At 43.9% G+C, this 20,866-nt stretch overlaps 1 protein-coding gene across 1 annotated transcript in view; it reads left to right on the top strand.

The window, feature by feature from the left end:
• LOC106613725 (neurocan core protein) overlaps positions 1 to 20,866 on the top strand; it is a 196,269-nt gene that overhangs the window by 66,955 nt on the left and 108,448 nt on the right. Inside the window, exons 8-9 of the mRNA XM_014216278.3 lie at positions 414 to 1,298; positions 7,809 to 9,014. Coding sequence (XP_014071753.3) covers positions 414 to 1,298; positions 7,809 to 9,014 — 2,091 coding nt within the window. The remainder of the gene's footprint in view (positions 1 to 413; positions 1,299 to 7,808; positions 9,015 to 20,866) is intronic.

The following is a 20,866-nucleotide window of genomic DNA, read 5'->3' as shown; positions in this document are numbered from 1 at the left end:
CTGGACCACTGGTGATTTGTCTAACTTAGTTTCAAGTTCACTTTGGAACGACTGTACACTCCTGTGTGCTGTGTGCTGTGTGCTTGGATTTGATTGTGTTTGTGCAGCGTGTGATCTGCATTACCTCCTCGGCGTGTCATGGAGGATGATTGACAGGGACTAAATTGATACAGACGTAATGAAGTCTTATCTTAGACTTTGCCCTAAAAGAAAGTAACCCAAGGAGAGAGGAAGAACATGTCTAAATGTATTATTTATACTTTATTACTGAAACAAAACCAAAAACAGAGGTCATCAACATATAAGAATGTGGACGATTCACAGCTTATTGCAAAGATTATTATTTAAAGCCCATGCCTTATTGCCAGGAAAGCAAATAAGAATGCTAATATATTTTTTTTATATAATTCCAGAACGTGAAGCAGGAGTCCAGGCAGCCCAGCCAGGGTTCCTCCAATACAGAGAGCCAGAGAACAACTCATCAGACACTGAGCCCCAGCGCTCTGACCCCTTCCCCCAACCCTCCACCTGGACTGGCATCGTGGACCTGGACAAGGAGGGAATCAGCTCCATCGCTAGTGGCAACGAGTCTTCTGAGATCTCAGAGGAGCACGTGGTAATCCACCTCCAGCCAGGGGAGGGTACCCAGCGCTGGGGAGAGGAGAACCAGGAGACCCAGGACCGATCCAAGACTGGAGCCCCTCAGGACGCCTCCTCCAGCCCTAAGACCAAGACCAGTACCCTGAGTCTGTCTGCCCTGGAGAGTCTGGAGACCCACGGAGGTTCTGCCCAGGAGGAGGTGGAGGGTGAGGGGGACGAGGAGGGGCGTTTCGGGTCGTCGGACTCCCCTCTTTCCTCCCAGACCTCTCCAACACTCCAGGTCCAGACTGCCAATAGCGTTCTCCATAGCTTCGTCAACAACCTGATGAAGCCCTTCAAGTATTGGACGGGCTCTGTGGAGACCGACACGGAGGCCCCTCCCCCAGCCACACCTGCCTCACTGCCCGAGGGGACAGGAGCTGTGGTAGACCAGGCACCCCCAGGGTCGGCTAAGGTCAACCCCACCGAAGTGAGGCCCAAGCTTGGCAGCAAAGGAAGCACTGACAATGGCATCATGGAGCATCGGAGCGGAGGCCCCTCGCTCAAGACATCCACCGGTGGGCTCACCAGCTCAGAGGAGGGTCTGACTGAGCAGGAGAAAGAGGTGGTCCCATTTGGCCCTGTGATCCTGTACACCCAGCCAGGGAGGAAGGATCCAAGCACATCCCTAACTAACCCTTCAGCCTCCTCCTCTAATGGTAAGAGCCACCTGCAATCCATCCATCAGAGAGGCTGTGTGGGTTGTCTGAGTACACGCTGTCTCTTTAAAATGTAGTTCATTACATTTTCACTCTAAAAGTAATTTTCTTTTTTCGTTCCTATTTCCGAGGCATATTGCCCGGCCTCAGTATTTTCTTCCAAATCAATGGCTTGTGTGAAATTGAAAATGCGCTGTTTACGAAGGTAGTACATTGAAAATATGGTTTCTATGAATGCCAGCTATGGTGAGGTTTGTTTCATACTGTTAGACACTGTCTCAGGACAATATTTATGGGAGAAACATTTAGCCACTCTGTGGAGGACAATGGAAGTAGAATAGGAAAATGATTCATCATTATGAAAAATAAAAAATGACATTCTGCATTTCAGATTGTTGCTCCTAGACACTGTCTCTGTGTCACAGATGTTAGAATTTCCAGAATATCAAAACATTACTCCCATTTCCTTCTTTGTTTTTCCCAGGGAGAAATGACATTGAATTTATATGCACATTGAGTGTATGTTAGCAATTGTTTAGAGCCATCCTTCACTAAGCCTGCTTCCAGCAGAGGTGAGAAACGCAGTGCAAAGAGGAAAATTAGAGCAGAGAGCGAATCAGGCCAAAGCAATAGCTGATGTGAATAGATAAAAATAAGGTCTATCTGGAATCAGGTCGCCATGCTGAGCTTGTGTGTGTATGTGTGTGTGTGGGTGTGTGTGTGCGCGCATGTGTCTCTCTGTGTACATGTCTACGTCCGTGTGTAGGTGTACGTGTGTGTGTGTTCATGTCTACTTCTGTGTCTGTTGGCTCAGTGACCAAAACCCCAGTTAATTCTCCATAGAGCTGAGCTAGGTGTGTGGGTCGTAAAGGTCACCATATTGGGATATTCCCCACTTGAGAGCCCTGCCGACTTCAAACCACAATCAATAGCTGTGATTCCTCTGCTGTGCAAAGGAGGGACAGACAGGCAACCAAGCAATGTTTTATCATACGGGCCTCCACTTACACAACACAGTCACCAGGGCTAAGAATAGAGAGAACGAGCTTGTCGTGCACAGCGGTGTTTAAGTTGGTTCAATAAAGGTAGGGCCCCTTCTATGGCCAGGACTCCTTGAAACCAAAAAGCCAACCCCAAGGTGTTAATGTTTTATGCTGGATGAAAATATAGCTTTAGTCTGCATACATTATTCACAGCCTCTTTCAATTAATACAGGGCTGGCTAGGTGCTCATTGCCGCACTCTTTGCCATCTACATCTCCCCCATTTAGGACGGCCTTGGGTGAACGTAGGCGGTCATTATCAATGGCGATGATGAGCGGAGGGAAACCGTGAAGGACAAAAAGAAGAGAGGAGAAGAGGAGAAATCAGGAAGGGGCTTTTGAAGCGCTCTTTTTTTAGGAAGCTGTTTCAATTGATATATCCTCTTAAAGTGGCATCGCTCGCTTGATATTAACTACGTTATTGAGCGCTGTTACTTGCATCTCTGAAATCTTCATTATCGATGCTGTCATTTTTATTATTCTGACTGGCGGGAAGCTAGGGTGGAGAATTGTGAAGAAGCACGTCTCAGGAAAGACATTGCATGTGAATCTTGACACTTGAACCTCAATCCCTGTTTTCCCACATAGCCTTAGCAAAGCATCGTGGGAATAAATAATTTTGGTAAAACATCACACTCCAGATAGATGAGTGTGACATGATTCACACGCCACATAATAACTTTTCCCTGTCATCTTTACTAGACGCCATATCTTACTGCATGTGTGTGTTAGCGTATGTGGTAGTATTACGGATGTCACGCTGCTTGCTTCGCGAGTACAGCTTCCTCCTGATTCGACTCAAAAAGAGGTTGAACCCAGGACCTCTGCTTTGCTAGCTCACGTGAAAACCCTCCCAAAGCGTGTTACCAGTCATGCCATGTGAAAAGCTAACGCAAGTGGGGACTCTTCAGGCTGAGGAGTAGATTTCACACATCCCCATGTGCTACACTAGCGTGTGTGGGTGTGTGCTAGCGTGTGTGCTAGTGTGTGTGGGTGTGTGCTAGCATGTGTGCTAGTGTGTGTGGGTGTGTGCTAGCGTGTGTAGGTGGGTGTGTGCTAGCGTGTGTGGGTGTGTGCAAGCGTGTGTGCTAGCGTGTGTGCTAGTATGTGTGCTAGCGTGTGTGGGTGTTTGCTAACGTGTGTGCTAGCGTGTGTGGGTGTGTGCTAGCGTGTGTGGGTGTGTGCTAGCGTGTGTGCTAGTGTGTGTGCTAGCGTGTGTGGGTGTGTGCTAGCGTGTGTGCTAGCATGTGTGTATGTGAGGCCTTGTGTGAGTCTGTGTGTGTGTGAGTCCGCGCCCGTGTGTGTGTCTGTGTGTGTTAATTAGATGCCGTATCTTACAACAGTAGTGCTGAGACTGCATTAATACAACGTGTCCCGGAGAAGGCTTCGACCCTTCTCCCATTATGCTTTGTGACCTGAGGGTTTGACTCCGCTTGTTTACCCAAGAAAGAGACGGATAAACAGCTGATATACAGCACCGCTGTCACTGAAAACCCACAATGGAGCACATAATTGACTTGCCTCGATTTAGTCGTTTGTAGGCAATTTATCACAGTACGATGATGTTTGTTTTGTGTTGACTTATTGTAAGCCAAAACTCACAGCAAACGACAGCAGTGAAATATGACATTCATAATACGGGGCCTAGCATGAAATAATCATAACACATTCGGTGTATAATATGCTCTTTTTATTTAATATATCAGCCATTAGAATAGATCATCAGACTTGATTAATTCATTATCTCATTATCTCATCAGTATGTGAAGGCAAAGTGGTTAAGTAGCTATTATTCCAATAATTAATTAGATAATAACACAGTCTACATCTCTTATGTAAATGAATCCGCACTCATATAGTACATAGGAGAAGGCAACATGCAAACCTCTGAATAATTTAGTATTTTTTTAATATTTCATTTGTCAACATATTTGTGTATGTTTCTACCCACAGTAGGTTGTTGTATTATGTAGTATAACCAGAGCTCCTGCTGTGGTGCTTTGCACCTCAGAGAGCACGCTCTGCTGTTCTGTGTTGAGCTAGACTTAGAAGCTGGGTTTGAGGTACTCTATACTGTACAGTGCCTTCAGACAGTATTCATGCCCCTTCACTTACTCAACATTTTGTTGTGTTACAGCCTGAATTCAAAATGGATTAAATCTTTTTTTTTCTCACCCATCTACACACCCCATAATGACCAAGTGAAGACATGTTTTTATAAATCTTTGCAAATTTATTGAAAATTAAATACAGAAATATCTCATTTACATAAGTATTCACACCCCTTTGCTATGCCACTCCAAAATTGAGCTCAGGTGCATCCTATTTCCTTTGATCATCCTTGAGATGTGCATGCCAGAGCAGAAACTATACCATGAAGTCCAAGGAACTGTCTGTAGATCTCCGAGATTGAATTGTAATGAGGCATATATGTGCGGAAGGGTATAAAACAATTTATAGTGTTGAAAGATTCCAAGAGCACAGTGGTCTCCATTGGGAAATGGATAGAATATGGAACCACTCAGACTCTGCCTAGAGCTGGCCGTCTGACCAAACTGAGCAACCATGCAAGAAGGACCTTGGTCAGGAGGTGACCACTCTGACAAACTCAGGGTTCCTTGGCTGATTCTCTATAGCACTTCACCAATCCGGGCTTTTCACGTGCCTTTTTTGCAAGCTCCAGGCGTGCTGTCATGTGCCTTTTTCTCAGGATTAGCTACCACCAGACAGAAGCCACTCAGGTTCAGCATCAACAATAGTTTTGGTAGTTTTGCTTGAAATGCTTATGTAAATTAAGTATTTAATTTTCAATAAATGTGCAAACAATTCTAAAAACATGTTTTCACTTTGTCATCATGGGGTATTGTGTGTAGATGGGTTTTTGAGTTTTGAATCCAGGCTGTAACACAACAAAATATAGAATAAGTGTCATAGTCCGTGTATGTAGGTGGCAGGGAAGTCAGGCGCAGGAGAAAACAGAGTGGTTAAAAAATTGAGTATTTATTTCCAAAACCAACGTAGAAAAATAATCCGGGTAAAACAATAACCCGTCGCACACCGATACAGAAACAACACGTACATAACAAACAAACAATCACCGACAGAGAAATGAGGGGAATCAGAGGGTTAAATACACAACATATAATTACTGGGATATGAAACAGGTGTGTAAAGAGACCAGACAAAACCAATGGAAAATGAAAAACTGATCAATGGTGGCTAGAAGGCCGGTGACGTCGATCGCCGAACACCACCCGAACAAGGAGGGGCATCAACTTCGGTAGAAGTCGTGACAATAAGTCAAGAGGTATGAATACTTTCTGAAGATACTGTAGCTGTCTAATAGGGATGTGCATCTTTACCTTTCAAGATGATTCGATACGTATCCAAATTACATGTGCACCGATACGATACAGGAACGTCACGTTTTAGTTAGAAACTATTTGGTGCGATTCGGATTCGGTTCTATGCACTAACATTTGTTTCATAAACACATACATTTTCCATTCTAAATTAAAATATGCTTCTGATGGAGCTGTGTGTGTGGTGTATGTGTGTAAAATATGTATGTCTATGGTGTATGTAGGCACCTGAGCTGAACCATAAGGGAGACTAGGCATCTACCGCCCCACTAGCAGATTAGGCGGGGCAATGTAGCCTGTTTTTTGTCCCCTCACTTTTGTTTTGAAATCACCATCACCCACTAATTAACATTTTTGCAGATTTAGTGTTTATCGTTTAGAAATTAGCCAATGTTCTCTTCTCCTCTCGCTTTGGCCAGTGCTCCTCGCAAAAGTGGTTGCTGTCCTCATTATGAAATTATCAACTTTACCCTGTATATATAAAAATGAACATATACACTGAAGTTTTTAAAGCAAAACTACCAAAACTATTGTTGATGCTGAACCTGAACAATCAAAACAATATCTATTGTGTACCCCGTTTAGCAGGTATAGCCAGATGAGAGATGTCTCTGATAGCTTACTTTTATTCTGGGAAAACACAAATGTTAACAGAGAATAGATAATAATAACCTAGCAAATTACATAGGATGTCACTCAATTAATAAAGCCTAATATCACATAAAGCCATTTTAGCATTTGATTGCTAAAGGTGCAGTGCAGTTGTGCAAGATCAGGAACAGGCCGCCTACCTCGCGTTGGTAAGCGTGCGAAAGTGGGCACAGTTTGACTAGGCTACTGTTATTGCCTGGGGTTGTTCGGCATGCTAAATGACTTGTAGATCAATGACTGTCAACACAGTTACCTGCAGTTCAACACTGAAGGGGAGGACGCATCAGTTGTCACAAAAGATGAGAGGTATTTTTGGAAGGTAGAAAGAATTGAATATGTAACCGGCGATTTGTAACGTTTGAATCTATTTTGTGACTGATGCGTGCTACATTTGGATCGGTTTGGGATCCGCGGACCAATGCACCGGGGACCAATGCATATCTGTGAATCTTTACATCCCTACTGTCTTATACAGTAATACCCTGAAGAGATGCACTACTGAAAAGCAAGCCACACAGTTCGTCTGAATAATTCATAGTGTAGATACAGTATGGTGTAGTATATTAACTAGAAGGAGCAAAGCGGTGTGCTTAATCTCAATAAGCAATGGTGTAGATCAGGGTTGGGGTCAATTCCATTTAAATTCCAGTCATTTCAGAAATTAAACCAAATTCCAATTCCATTTGAAATGTTTTCTCATTGAAAATCATTGAAGATAATTGGAATTGGAATTTCAGTGCACTTGCTGGATTGTCTGGAATTTAAATGGAATTGACCCCAACCCTGGCGTATATATTGTATAGTATAGGAAGTCAATAAAGGATAGTGTTTTTTACACGTTTTTACTGTTTTATACAGGGATTGACTGTAGCTTGGTTTGGGGTCTAGGAGAGTTTCTATGGAATGAGAAAAGAGACAGAGTATGAAGTGTGAAATTGCCTTGGCCAGATTCTCTTAATTTGTGTGCTGGGCCTGATACGCAATGTGGGTCTGCTACTGCGCTTTGTGCTGGAATACAAACAGCTGCACCATTATTTGTACTACGATGGAATAAATGAGAATAAATATTTTCACAGATTTAGCAGGAATTATAGTCAATTGTTGCCGTGAATGAGCGTTTGCCTCCAGCATACAAATTAATAACCATCCTTCCTGGGGAGCTACACAACAACCAATTACCATTTAATATCTTACACTTTATTTCTGTTTGCATATGGAAAACCCTGTACACTATGTCACACATCTGGGTATAAAGATATAAGAATGGATAAATAATATAAAAAGGATAATACATAATGAAACTCGATTTTAATTATTTAAATATAATGACTGCTGCACTGGAGGCAGCGTGGCAGCCGTGTTTTATGATTGCTTATTCAATGTGCATTTAATGAATATAATACAACCGATTTCCCTCCCACTCTAAGCTAATGAATGCGTGTTGTCCTCCTGCAGGATTCACAGAACTGGGGCCCGGTGGTAGTAGCAAGACTGTGGAGGCTTTGAATGTATCAGGAGGCCCCCACCATGGCACCAGGTATGAGCTGGCTTCATCCCCAGGGGCCCCGGCACCAGCCACAGGCAGCCAGCTGAGATGGGCCCTCAAGGCCATGAAGGGTTCTAAGCTTGTGCCGGAGGGACACATGGCCTACGTGGGGAAGGATTCCACCTGGGAGCCAATGGAGGCCAAAGCAGGGCCCCTGGAGGTCATGACCCTGCCAACCAACCCAGAGAACTACTCTGGCGAGGGGAGGGACCAGGATGAGGACCACAGCATCCCTCGAGACGTCCTGGAAAGAGAGGAGGGGGATAAAGAAACAGAGACGGAGGGAAGCGGGAGAGGAGTGAACGATTTATCAAGAGGCTTTGGATCTAACGGTAACACCAATCCAGCCAGCGGTGCCAGCAGCAGCACAAAGCCTCCGGTGTCTGGACTGAAACCCACCCAGACCCAAACCCAGAGCCAAACAGTAGCAGAACACACCACTATCTCCCAGTGGCAGCTGGTGGACCAGCCCACCACCTCACCTGCAGCTGCTGCTGCTTCTGCTGCAAGCTCCAGCCAGGGCCCGGGGGGAACCGTTGAGGAGGCCAGGGGAGAGATTGTCTATGTCCGACGCCCCACTGAGAAACTGCTTCCAGCCACCTCCAGTAAGAAAGGTGGCTTCTCCCCTGTGGTCAGGAAGCAGAACCTGAACACAACCAGAGTGACTGAGAGACAACGCAGCCCAGATGAGACCACCACACCTGGGGTTACCTCCAGAGCTGCAGCCCCTATGGAGCCCCTGACCACCATCAAAACCTCCACAGCAGACACCCAGAGAACAGATTCCACCAGGGAGCCTCCTATCTCCATCGTATGGGTTCCGGTGGAGAGAGAGAAGACAATCAGTACCACACCTCTGACCAGAGATGGACCACAAACGGCCACAGCTTCCACTCAGTTGACCACGCCAGTGTCCATTCTGAAGAGCAGCGATCGTGAGGCCGAGTCCAGGTTGGCCGTTTCAGAGTCGTTCGTGGTGGGAAAAGGGTGGAAGCCTTTGGGAGGGAGGAACCCCAAATCTAAGGAGGACAAAACCCCTGTGACCACAGAGAAGACAGAGAAGAACCCCTTTGGTGTCTTTGTGCCCACCTGGGGCTATGACCTCAACCCTTCAGGTAGGTTCTCTATATTACCATCAACATTATCAGCCTTTATGTAATCATGCTGTATAATTATAAAATCTATTCCTCATCATAATATGCGCTAATCCGTAGGAGGGGATCTGACGCCCCACAATCGATTTCATGATGTTGCCGATGCTCTTTCTCTCTCTCTCTCTGTCTCTCTGTCTCTGTGTCTCTGTGTCTCTGTCTCTCTATCTATGTATGTATGTTGGGCATCAGAGAGTGCTGCTGTAAACAAAAAGGGGCTGTGAACTGGTTGAATGGAAACAGCCTTAGTGTAGTAATTACAGGGTCAGGGTTAGTGCAATTAGGCAGGCTGTGAGAGGCTGAGCTCTTAGGCCCCGGCAAATCAATGTTGACGGAAGCTAGAAGATGCGAGCTGTAATTGACTCTTCCCCCCCGTCTCTCGCCGAGCAAGGCCCTTGTCCATGTTCAGAAGGATACAGCATGTATAGACTTGTAAACATTGAGTCACCCTGATGGGAATGGGGTTTAATTTTTTAGTCCGCAATGAAGGCAGGAAGGGAAGGTAACATCCTTGGTTGAAGAGTTTTTTATTTTTTATCTTGGCCTCGTATGAAATCCACACAGTAGGGCTGACTTCCTGCTTAGAAAGTTCTGGTGAAATATTTAAATACCTATTTCAGTGCAAAGTTCATATCCGTGGAAGGAACTTTGATGTCCTATGTAGAATAAATGACTATGAATGAATAATGCAGCATAGCACATCTGGTAGCTGCATATCTTGGAATGCATGCCTCAAATGTCCTTTATGACTGTACGACTTTGTTTCCTACATCCAACCACATCCAGCTGGATTGAGTGAGTGAGCAGGTAAAGAAAAGGGTAGATCAGGGCCCAGGGTGAGGGGAGAGAGAGGGATGAGAGGAGGAGGAGGAGGAGGAGGAGGAGGAGGAGGAGGGGCAGTTTTTGTCCTCTCTTACTGCTGCAGGTGGAAGTTCATAAGCCCCTTTAATCAATGATCAGCTACTGCAGTAACACTGTCCCCCGAGCCCCACAACACAGCCCAGATCTGTCCTGGAAAAATAGCCTCAGTCTCTCTCTCTCTTCCTATTGCTACCTCTCTCAATTTCAATTTCAATGTAAGGGCTTTCTTGGCATAGGAAACATATGTTTGCATTGCCAAAGCAAGTGAAATAGATAATAAACAAATAGAAAATGTACAGTAAACACTCTCTCTCTCTCTCTCTCTCTCTCTCTCTCTCTCTCTCTCTCTCTTTCTCTCTCTCTCTTGCTCTTGCTCTCTCCTTTTTGTTGTCTCTCTCTGCCTTCTCTCGCCACTCTCCTTTTTGTGGTCTCTCACCCACCCCCTTCACTCTCTCCCTCTTTCTCTCTCTATCTATCTTATCATGATATCAGTATAGGGTATTGTTGTAATGTGCTGGTCTCAGCCCCCCCCCCCCCCCCCCCCCCCTTTAACAGAGGGTTGTCTTTAATGGAAGCTTCTCTAATGTAAAACATGTAAAGTGTGGTATTCCGTAAGGGAGCTGTCTTGGCCCTTTACTGTCTTCTATTTTTACGAATGATCTACCTATAGCCTTAAAGCCTGTGTGTGTAGGTATGCTGATAATTCAACATTATACATGTCACCAACCACAGCTAGTGAAATCCCTAAACAAAGGGTTGCAGTCAGTTTTAGAATGGGTGGCTAGTAATAAACTAGTGCTGAACATAATATAATGTAATTTTAGACATTATCTCAAACTAAAAGCATTGTATTTGGTACTTGTACAACTCATTCCCTAAGATCTAGACCTCAGCTGAATCTAGTGAATGAATGATGTGGCTGTTGAGCAAGTTGAGGAGACTAAACTTCTTGGTGTCACCTTATACTGTGAATTGTCATGGTCAAGGCATATTCATTCAATTGTTGTAAAGCTAAAGAGAGGTCTGTCTGTGATAAACACCACCATCAACCAAACAAGTCCTGCATGCTCTAGTTTGATCTAATCTTGACTATTTCCTGGTGATATGGTCAAGTGCTGCTGCAAAGAAGGACATATAAAAGCTGCATCTTGCCCAGAACACAGCAGCACATATTGTCCTTCAATGTACACAGAGGGCTAATGTCAACAGTATGCATGTTTTTTTTGCTAGGTAAGTCAGTTAACAACAAATTCTTATTTACAATGGCGGCCTAGGAACAGCGGGTTAATTGCCTTTGTTCAGAACATATTTTTATCTTGTTGGCTCAGGGATTTGATCTAGCAACCTTTTGGTTACTGGCCCAATGCTCTAACCACTAGGCTACCTGCCACCCCACATGTCAGTCTCTCTTGGCTCAAAGTAGAGGAGAGATTGACTGCATCAATTCTTGTTTTTTTGAGAAATATTAATGTGTTGAAAATTCTAAATTGTCTATATAATCATCTTGCATACAGCTCTGACAGACCTACTTACCCCACCGGACATGTCACCAGGGGTCTCTTCACAGTCCTCAAATCCAGAACGAATTTAAGGCAACACACAGTATTATATAGAGCAATGATGACATGGAACTCCATTCTATCTCAAATGACTCAAGCAAACAGCAAAATTTGCTTTAAATTTTTTTTTATAAAACATCTCACAGCCTCTCCCCTACCTGACCAAATTAACTCATTGACATATGTGTATGTACTAATGTATGTGTGTAACTGTCCGTAGAGCCTTTTTTTTGGTTCTATTGTTCTTATTTTAAATGTGTGTTGTTCAGGCCTTGAGCTGTTCTTGTCGATTGATGTTCTGTATTATGTCATGTTTTGTGTGCTTCAACAACAGCTATTGGGGATCCGAATTTTATTGTATTTTATTTTTATTTTTAGACTTATTTTACCAGGTAAATTGACTCATTTAAAGCAACAACCTGGGGAATAGTTACAGGGCAGAGGAGGGGGATGAATGAGCCAATTGTAAGCTGGGGATGATTAGATGACCATGATAGTATGAGATCCAGATTGAGAATTTAGCCAGGACACCAGGGTTAATATCTCTACTCTTACAATACGTGCCATGGGATCTTTTAGTGACCACAGAGAGTCAGGACACCCATTTAACGTCCCACCCTAAAGACTGCACCCTACACAGAGCAATGTCAGGGCATTGGGATATTTTTTTAGACCAGAGGAAAGGGTGCATACTACTGCCTCCTACTGGCCCTCCAACACCACTTCCTCTAATAAAATACTAATACTAACTATCCATGTATAACATGGGGATAAGACCAGCAAGGCTCTATTTCAACCAATGCTCCACTTCCCTACCTCACATGCCCTCCAGCTAAACACATACAGATACAGATGGACCCACATACACCAGGCTCCCGATGGGATAAATATGCATAATCACACATGTGTAATCACACATGTGTAGTCCATGAGCGCCAGACACACACATGGACACATACGTGCATGCATGCATGCACACACGCACACACACACACACACACACACGCACACACACACACACACACACACACACATACACACACACGACACTGAAATCAGGACAGGTGAATACTCCAGAGAAGGCGGTTTTTTTGCGCCATGTAGGCCTAATGTAAACATGCATACATTTAATTGAAAACCCTTTCATTCTCTAAGTCTAAGATGTTGGGTGGATTTGATTTTGAATTGTAGAACCCTTTTAGATATTAAACAAATATATCTATATATATATTTGGTAAAATATTGAATTTGGCCTTTAGTACCAAATCCCATAGTGTCACGCCCTGACCATAGAGAGCCTTTTCTCTCTATGTTGGTTAGGTCGGGGTGTGACTTGGGTGGGTAATCTAGGTTGTTCTATTTCTATGTTGGCCTGGTATGGTTCCCAATCAGAGGCAGCTGTTTATCGTTGTTTCTGATTGGGGACCATATTTAGGCAGCCATTTCCCCACTGTGTTTTGTGGGATCTTGTTTTGTTTTTGTGTAGTTGCCTGTGAGCACTCCAGAACGTCACGTTTCGTTTGTTCTTGTTTTTTGTGCGTTTCACTTTATAATAAAGATGTGGAACGTTACGTACGCTGCGCCTTGGTCCGTCTCTCCACACAATCGTGACACATAGAAGCAAATTGAATAACACATTCATAAATGGCAAAAAAGAGAGTAAAAAAAATAATAAGGAATATGGTTTTGAATTGTCTATCCTATACCATTCTGACACTACAGCTGTTTTCGTGAGAAGACCGATTTTTCGTGATGTGTCATGGTCTGACAAACATCGCTGTAACTCGGCCACCTTCCACCGCAGATATCTTTAGCTTAAACTGACATATTTTGATGGCAATTTTTTTATTATGTTACTTATATTGATGCACCGGTGCGTCAATAGACTCTAACATGCTGACCACACCGCTCACGTTGCATACGTGAGGGTTGCAAAATAAATGTACATGTTTTTCAATGATTGCACCCACACTGCTTGCGCGCGTCAACGAGCGTCTGCTTTGCCAGGCGCTAAAATAGAACTTGGTTCTATTTGTGATGCGTGACGCGCTGCAAGTCCCGCCTCTCCCATCTCCTCATTGTTTTTTAGGAGCATATACCCACGTGCCATCTCTTCATTGGTTTTTAGGAGCATACACCTACGTAGGTGATTGAAAGATGAACTGAGATCCACACTACAGTCTAGTCGGGAGTGGTAATGCACCTTATAGTTGGTTGCCAACCGCCATATAAAGTCCAAAGAAGAAGAAGAAACCAGAAGGAGGAGAGGTTACTAGAAAACAAACGTTTACCCTTTTATCTGTGGATTAATTGTCGGAGTAGAGGACCTTGTTCATTTCAGGTAAAATAACAACCCAATGTTTATATCCAAGGACAAATTAGCTAGCAACAGCAAGCTAGCTAGCTAAATTGCCATGAATGTTTAATGCTTTTTGACCTGTCCCAAAATTAATATAGTTGGTTCAGAGTTTGTTTTGATATGTCAACCTGATCGTGTCTGATCGTGTCTGGTGTGTCCTGATCGTGTCTGGTATTGGGGGACAAAATCAACATGCACGCGATGGTGCACACGCGATGGCGCACATGCGCAAGTGGTCAAGTCAGCATGTAAGGGGTTAATTACTCTTCCTCGTTTGCATAATGTAAAATCTAAAGCAAATTTACTCAGTGACATTATAACAGAGTATCTGGAAATTGAGGTGGAACTATATTGTTTTATATTTAAGTATACTGAAAATGGCTTGTAAAAGTCCTTCGCCATATATCCACCTCCTTGTTTACGATCTGCTTCATACTTCACAAGGTAACCCTGCAGAAAATTTACACAGAGACTCCCAACTTGGCATTCATGTGCAGAGAGTTATAGAGCAGAAGGAGAAGGAGGTTTACAGTGTGCAGCCTGTCTTTCGGACCCTTAAATTACCAACACCAATCTGAGACTGTCCGAGAGGTGGCAAACAGGAAATAGGAATTATGGCCTCCTTGGCTAAAGCTTTGCCAAGGCTCTTAGATGAATCAGACCCACCACACATTAATAACCAAGAAGCCCTGAATTGGAGTGTTAAATTTGGGTTGGAGAAAACAGCTTGGCATACTGTATGGCCCCTGATTGCGGATAGTGTCGATATGGATGCTCAGTTTGTCTCCAGCCTTCGTACGAGACCTTGATACTGTGGTGTCTGTCTGGCTCTGTGAAAGGCTGTGCTGTACCCATAGACCTAAGAATATTGATTTTATTTGTCCTGTTTCTGTCAGAGTGCCTCTTCCAGTTCCTTCAGGTTTATGTACACTGCATGACCTCTCGTCGAACATCTCATACCAAAATCCTGGGTATTAATATGGAGTTGGTCCGCCATAACAGCCTCCACTCTTCTGGGAAGGTTATCCACTAGATGTTGGACATTTCTGCAGGGACTTTCTTCCATTCAGCCACAAGAGCATTAGTGAGGTAGGGCACTGATGCTGGGCGATTACGCCTGGTTTGCAGTCAGCGTTCCAATTCATCCCAAAGGTGTTCGATGGGGTTGAGGTCAGGGCTCTATGGAGGCCAGTCAAGTTCTTCCACACAGATCTCGACAAACCATTTCTGTATGGAACTCGCTTTGTGTATGGGGGCATTGTCATGCTGAAACAGTGATTGCTGTTTAGCAGTCTGATGGCCTTGAGATAGAAGCTGTTTTGCCACAAAGAAAGCACAGAATCGTCTAGAATGTCATTGTATACTGTAGTGTTAAGACTTCCCTTCACTGGAACTAAGGGGCCTAGCCCGACCCATTAAAAGCAGCCCCAGACCATTAGTTCTCCTCCACCAAACTTTAAAGTTGGCACTAAATGGGGTTGATGGGATTTAGCCCTGACCTCAACCCCATCCCGGCTGTATCACAACCGGTTGTGAGCGGGAGTCCCATAGGGCGGCGCACGATTGGCCCAGCGTCGTCCGGGTTAGGGGAGGGTTTGGCCGGGGTTTGCTGTCATTGTAAATAAGAATTTGTCTTTAACTGACTTGCCTAGTTAAATAAAGGTTAAATAAAAAATACAACTATGCATTTGGGCAGGTAGCGTTCTCCTGGCAGCCGCCAAACCCAGATTAGTCCGTCAGACTGCCAGATGGTGAAACGTGATACATCACTCCAGAGAATGCGTTTCCACTGCTCCAGAGTCCAATGGCAGTGAGCTTTACACCACTCCAGCCGGCGCTTGACGTTGCGCATGGTGATCTTAGGCTTATGTGTGGCTGCTCGGCCATGGAAACCGATTTCATGAAGCTCCCGATGAACAGTTCTTGTGCTGACGTTGCTACCTGCGGCAGTTTGGAACTCGATAGTAAGTCATGTTTTGCAGAGGGGTCAAATACTTATTTCCCTCATTAAAATGCAAATAATTTTATAACATTTTTGACATGCGTTTTAAGTATTTGACCCCTCTGCAAAACATGACTTAGTACTTGGTGGCAAAACCCTTGTTTGCAATCACAGAGGTCAGAAGTTTCTTGTAGTTGGCCACAGGTTTGCACACATCTCAGGAGGGATTTATTCCCACTCCTCTTTGCAGATCTTCTCCAAGTCATTAAGGTTTCGAGGCTGACGTTTGGCAACTCGAACCTTCAGCTCCCTCCACAGATTTTCTATGGGATTAAGGTCTGGAGACTGGCTAGGCCACTCCAGGACCTTAATGTGCTTCTTCTTGAGCTACTCCTTTGTTGCCTTGGCCGTGTGATTTGGGTCATTGTCATGCTGGAATACCCATCCACGACCCATTTTCAATGCCCTGGCTGAGGGAAGGAGGTTCTCACCCAAGATTTGACAGTTCATGACCCCGTCAAATGATGCGGTGAAGTTGTCCTGTCCCCTTAGCAGAAAAACACCCCCAAAGCATGTTTCCAACTCCATGTTTGACGGTGGAGATGGTGTTCTTGGGGTCATAGGCAGCATTCCTCCTCCTCCAAACACGGCGAGTTGAGTTGATGCCAAAGAGCAGGGGGACCTTGCGGGCGCTGCAGGATTTCAGTCCTTCACGGCGTAGTGTGTTACCAATTGTTTTCTTGGTGACAATGGTCCCAGCTGCCTTGAGATCATTGACAAGATCCTCCCGTGTAGTTCTGGGCTGATTCCTCACCGTTCTCATGGTCATTGCAACCCCATGAGGTGAGATCTTGCATGGAGCCCCAGGCCGAGGGATATTGACAGTTCTTTTGTGTTTCTTCCATTTGCGAATAATCGCACCAAATGTTGTCACCTTCTCACCAAGCTGCTTGGCGATGGTCTTGTAGCCCATTCCAGCCTTGTGTAGGTCTACGATCTTGTCCCTGACATCCTTGGAGAGCTCTTTGGTCTTGGCCATGGTGGAGAGTTTGGAATCTGATTGATTGATTGCTTCTGTGGACAGGTGTCTTTTTTACAGGTAACAAGCTGCGGTTAGGAGCACTGCCTTTAAGAGTGTGCTCCTAATCTCAGCTCGTTACCTGTATAAAAGACACCTGGGAGCCAGTAATCTTTCTGATTGAGAGGGGGTCAAATACTTATTTCCCTCATTAAAATGCAAATCAATTTATAACATTTTTGACATGCGTTTTTCTGGATATTTTTGTTGTTATTCTGTCTCTCACTGTTCAAATAAACCTACCATTAAAATTATAGACTGATCCTTTCTTTATCAGTGGGCAAACATACAAAATCAGCAGGGGATCAAATACTTTTCCCCCCACTGTATATATATAGTGTATTTTATAACTCCTCTGGTAATTGTTATGTCTCCCTTCGTAATAATGTTTAGAGAGCCTCCTTGGCCCTTGGTGTTGAGGCACGCCACAATCAATGGCCCACGCTGGCCCCCAAGGCCCTTAGCTAACCTCAGCAAGAATCACTATACTCATCACCAATATAAACACAGCTTCGCCACAAATCCTCTACCATTCCCTCGTTTCTCCTCTCCATCTTTCCCTCCAGTCCTCTTTTCCACGCCTTAATATGTCCATTTTCCATATCAAACGTTCATGCTGGATATAATCCCATTCGCCGGGTGCTTATTTAATGAATGGGGATTTGCTAAAGCGGCACCTTGGGGAAACTGTACTCCATGGTGGAGGAGAAGATAAAGAGGGTTACACTAACTGTGCAGAGCATTGGCTTTCTGTGTTCCGGTAACAAGGCGAAACAAAGGAAGGAACCAAAGTGTTGAGAATGAGCAGACTAGTGAGTATCTCTTGGGGTTATGTAGACACTACCGCCTCACTAATACACAACTGTGTTCTTCCCGGTTCAGGATCCCACTCAGTTTCCTTATGTGGCTTTATATAGAGAAGTCCCATAGATAATCCTGTCTTATTTTAGGACATCCTATTGAAGGAATAGTATCCAAATCAGATATTGAATTAATGTTTTATCGGTATTCTTTAAGCGTATTGTAGGAAGGCTTCCTCTCCACTGTGTAAGCACTGAAGCACCATCCATAGTGTTGATGTATCTGTACTGTTTCTCTGAGAGAGATGGTCCCTTGGTGGACCAACTTCAAGTGCTACTCACAGAAAGGTCATACAACATTATGATGCACAGGACTGCGAGGGCAACACCATGTGGTAACACTTCTTGTGTGAGTACCCTCTTTGCATTATAGGCACATTTATTACACTTTACATCACAGGTGTCAAACTCATTCCATGGAGGGCCGAGGTTCAGCGGGATTCCGCTCCTCCCTTGTACTTGATTGATGACTTAAGGTCACTGAGTAGTAAGGACCTCCCCACACCTGGTTGTCTAGGGCTTAATTGAAAAGCAAAAGCAAAAACCTGCAGACACTAGGCCCTACTACATGGAATGAGTTTGACACCCCTGCTTTAGATGCAATGCTTGATACATAATAATCACACAGATTTTGTTACGCATAATAAAAACCATTACGAAGAGGGTATTCATAAGAAGTGTCACCAATATTGCTTTTGTGAGATTAGATGGTTTTTTATTCCATTTTGAAACAAAAACTCTCAGTGAAACCGACTTAAAAGGGCTGTGACAGTATCACAGTTTTTGTCTGGGAAAAAAAACACTATTTTCCTTAACTTCAACAATAGACCATTGGCAGAATCTGTAACAACTATATTTTGCTTTATGTACAGCCAAGTTCCAATTATAAATAGTGAATGACTGAATCCCTGTGCTGTTCTGGAGAGGGAAAATACTATAATACTCTTCTACAAATATAATGGAGCTTTTCCTTGGATCCCCCTGAAAGCACATTGTGAGACATTCTGTACAGTACTGTAGTTCAACTGAGAGAACAAGAATAGTGAACGGATGCTTCCTAGATCCCCGTTTCCCTGTATGTTGCTGTATATAGTGCATCAAAGCTGGGACCGAGAGATTGAGAAACAGCTTCTATCTCAAGGCCATCAGACTGCTAAACAGCCATCTCTAACTCAGAGAGGCTGCTGCCTACATTGAGACCCAATCACTGGACACTTTAATAAATGCATCACTAGTCACTTTAAACAATGCCACTCTAAATAATGCCACTTTAATAATGTCTACATATCTTACATTACTCATATCACATGTATATACTGTATTGAGACCCAATCACTGGACACTTTAATAAATTGATCACTAGTCACTTTAAACAATGCCACTTTAAATAATGCCACTTTAATAATGTTTACATATCTTACATTACTCATATCACATGTATATACTGTATTTTATACTATCTACTGCACCTTGCCTATGCCGCTCGGCCATCGCTCATCCATATACTTATATGTACATATTCTATTCATCCCTTTAGATGTGTGTGTATTAGGTAGTTGTTGTGGAATGTTAGATTACTTGTTAGATATTACAGCACTGTTGGAACTAGAAGCACAAGGATTTAGCTACACTTGCATTAACATCTGCTAACCATGATTATGTAACCAATAAAATTTGATTTGATTTAATTTATATGATGTTTGATCCTTCACGGTTGTGTTCATTGATTGCTGTGTACTGTACTATTGCATTCAGAAGAGTTGCACAATCATTTGGGTGCTCAGACTGGGAATATCATAGTGGGCGGTATTCTGTGTCTGTGTCTTCTTCAGAGTCATTAAGTCTTCACCTGGCATGACTTCCCTAGCCTAGCATGGCTACCAGGCACTTCTTCCCTTGCCTAGCATGGCTACCTGACGCTACTTCCCTAGCCTAGCATGGCCACCTGGCATTACTTCCCTAGCCTAGCATGGCTGTGAGTGTTTGAAATTAGTGCTCAGTCATTCCACAGAAGATAATTAATATTAGTCGTCCCTGTGGGCTTGTTGTGGTGCACCCTGTGGTGCTTCTACACCTGCATTGCTTGCTGTTTGGGGTTTTAGGCTGGGTTTCTGTACAGCACTTTGAGATATTAGCTGATGTAAGAAGGGCTATATAAATACATTTGATTTGATTTGTTACATTTATGTATACAAACTGTCTGTATGGAAGATAAAACAGCACAGTACAAACCACAGCCGAAATCTAATGTCCTCAGTGGTTGAACATTTGGGCTGTCCACTTTATACTGGTCATTCTGTTTTAGATGGTCGTAAATGACAGTAGCAAAGAACTTCTATCGAGCAATATTTCATCCTATTAAAAAGTGTCATTAATTTGATGTGTTTCGTTCAAAACCGTATCAGTCATTGTATTGTTTTGTACAGCACGGGCGTCCCACGGGTGCATTGAGTCTTATAAACCTGCAAATCACATCACCTCTGTGTCCCAGGAAGTATAAAATGACATTGGAGGTCTGCAGTCAGAGGGCTGTCAGTCAGTAGAATATAAAACGCTCAATAGAGGCTTTGTCCTTGTCTGCAGAATGGGATCCCTCTAAACTGCAGCTCTGACCTGGATGGAGCCGGAACCAGAGGAAGCTAGGACAAAGTATTCAGTCCTATCTGATTATGCATGGGGACTCAGGTTCCACCACTGATGTGTCATTTCACCACAGCTCCTTTCCCCCAGGAGAACAAAGACCTAGACAGACGACCTGTTTCCCTATCCGGTCTCCTGTCGCTTCACAACTCTTATTATTTCTCTCTGACAGAGTGCGATCACATAGCGCTTAGAACCTTGCATTCATGCCAAGATAACGATAGAACCACCACTGTCTTATGCATACAGTATGCTTTATGACATTTAAAGGAGGCCGTCCACGTTCCAATCATGATACAGGATATTAGTTTTACTTTTTGCAGGCAGATTTACCTAGAGATGTGCTGAAATCAAGGTTTACTGGGAAGACAATGAATTCATAGACAATTTTTTTAAAGTTGCGGGGCAAGAAACGGAACCCAGCTGGTTTTGTGAGTTGGGAGATGCATCCTCTACTTCAGAAGATGTTCCAGTTTGTTTGGAGGCAGTGAGCTCATTGCAGTCACGTCACATCATG

Source organism: Salmo salar, chromosome 10 (genome assembly GCF_965601325.2).
Source record: "Salmo salar chromosome 10, fSalSal1, whole genome shotgun sequence".
Lineage (NCBI taxonomy): Eukaryota > Metazoa > Chordata > Actinopteri > Salmoniformes > Salmonidae > Salmo > Salmo salar.
Note: the sequence above shows the minus strand (reverse complement) of the source record. Positions and strands in the feature narration are given on the sequence as shown.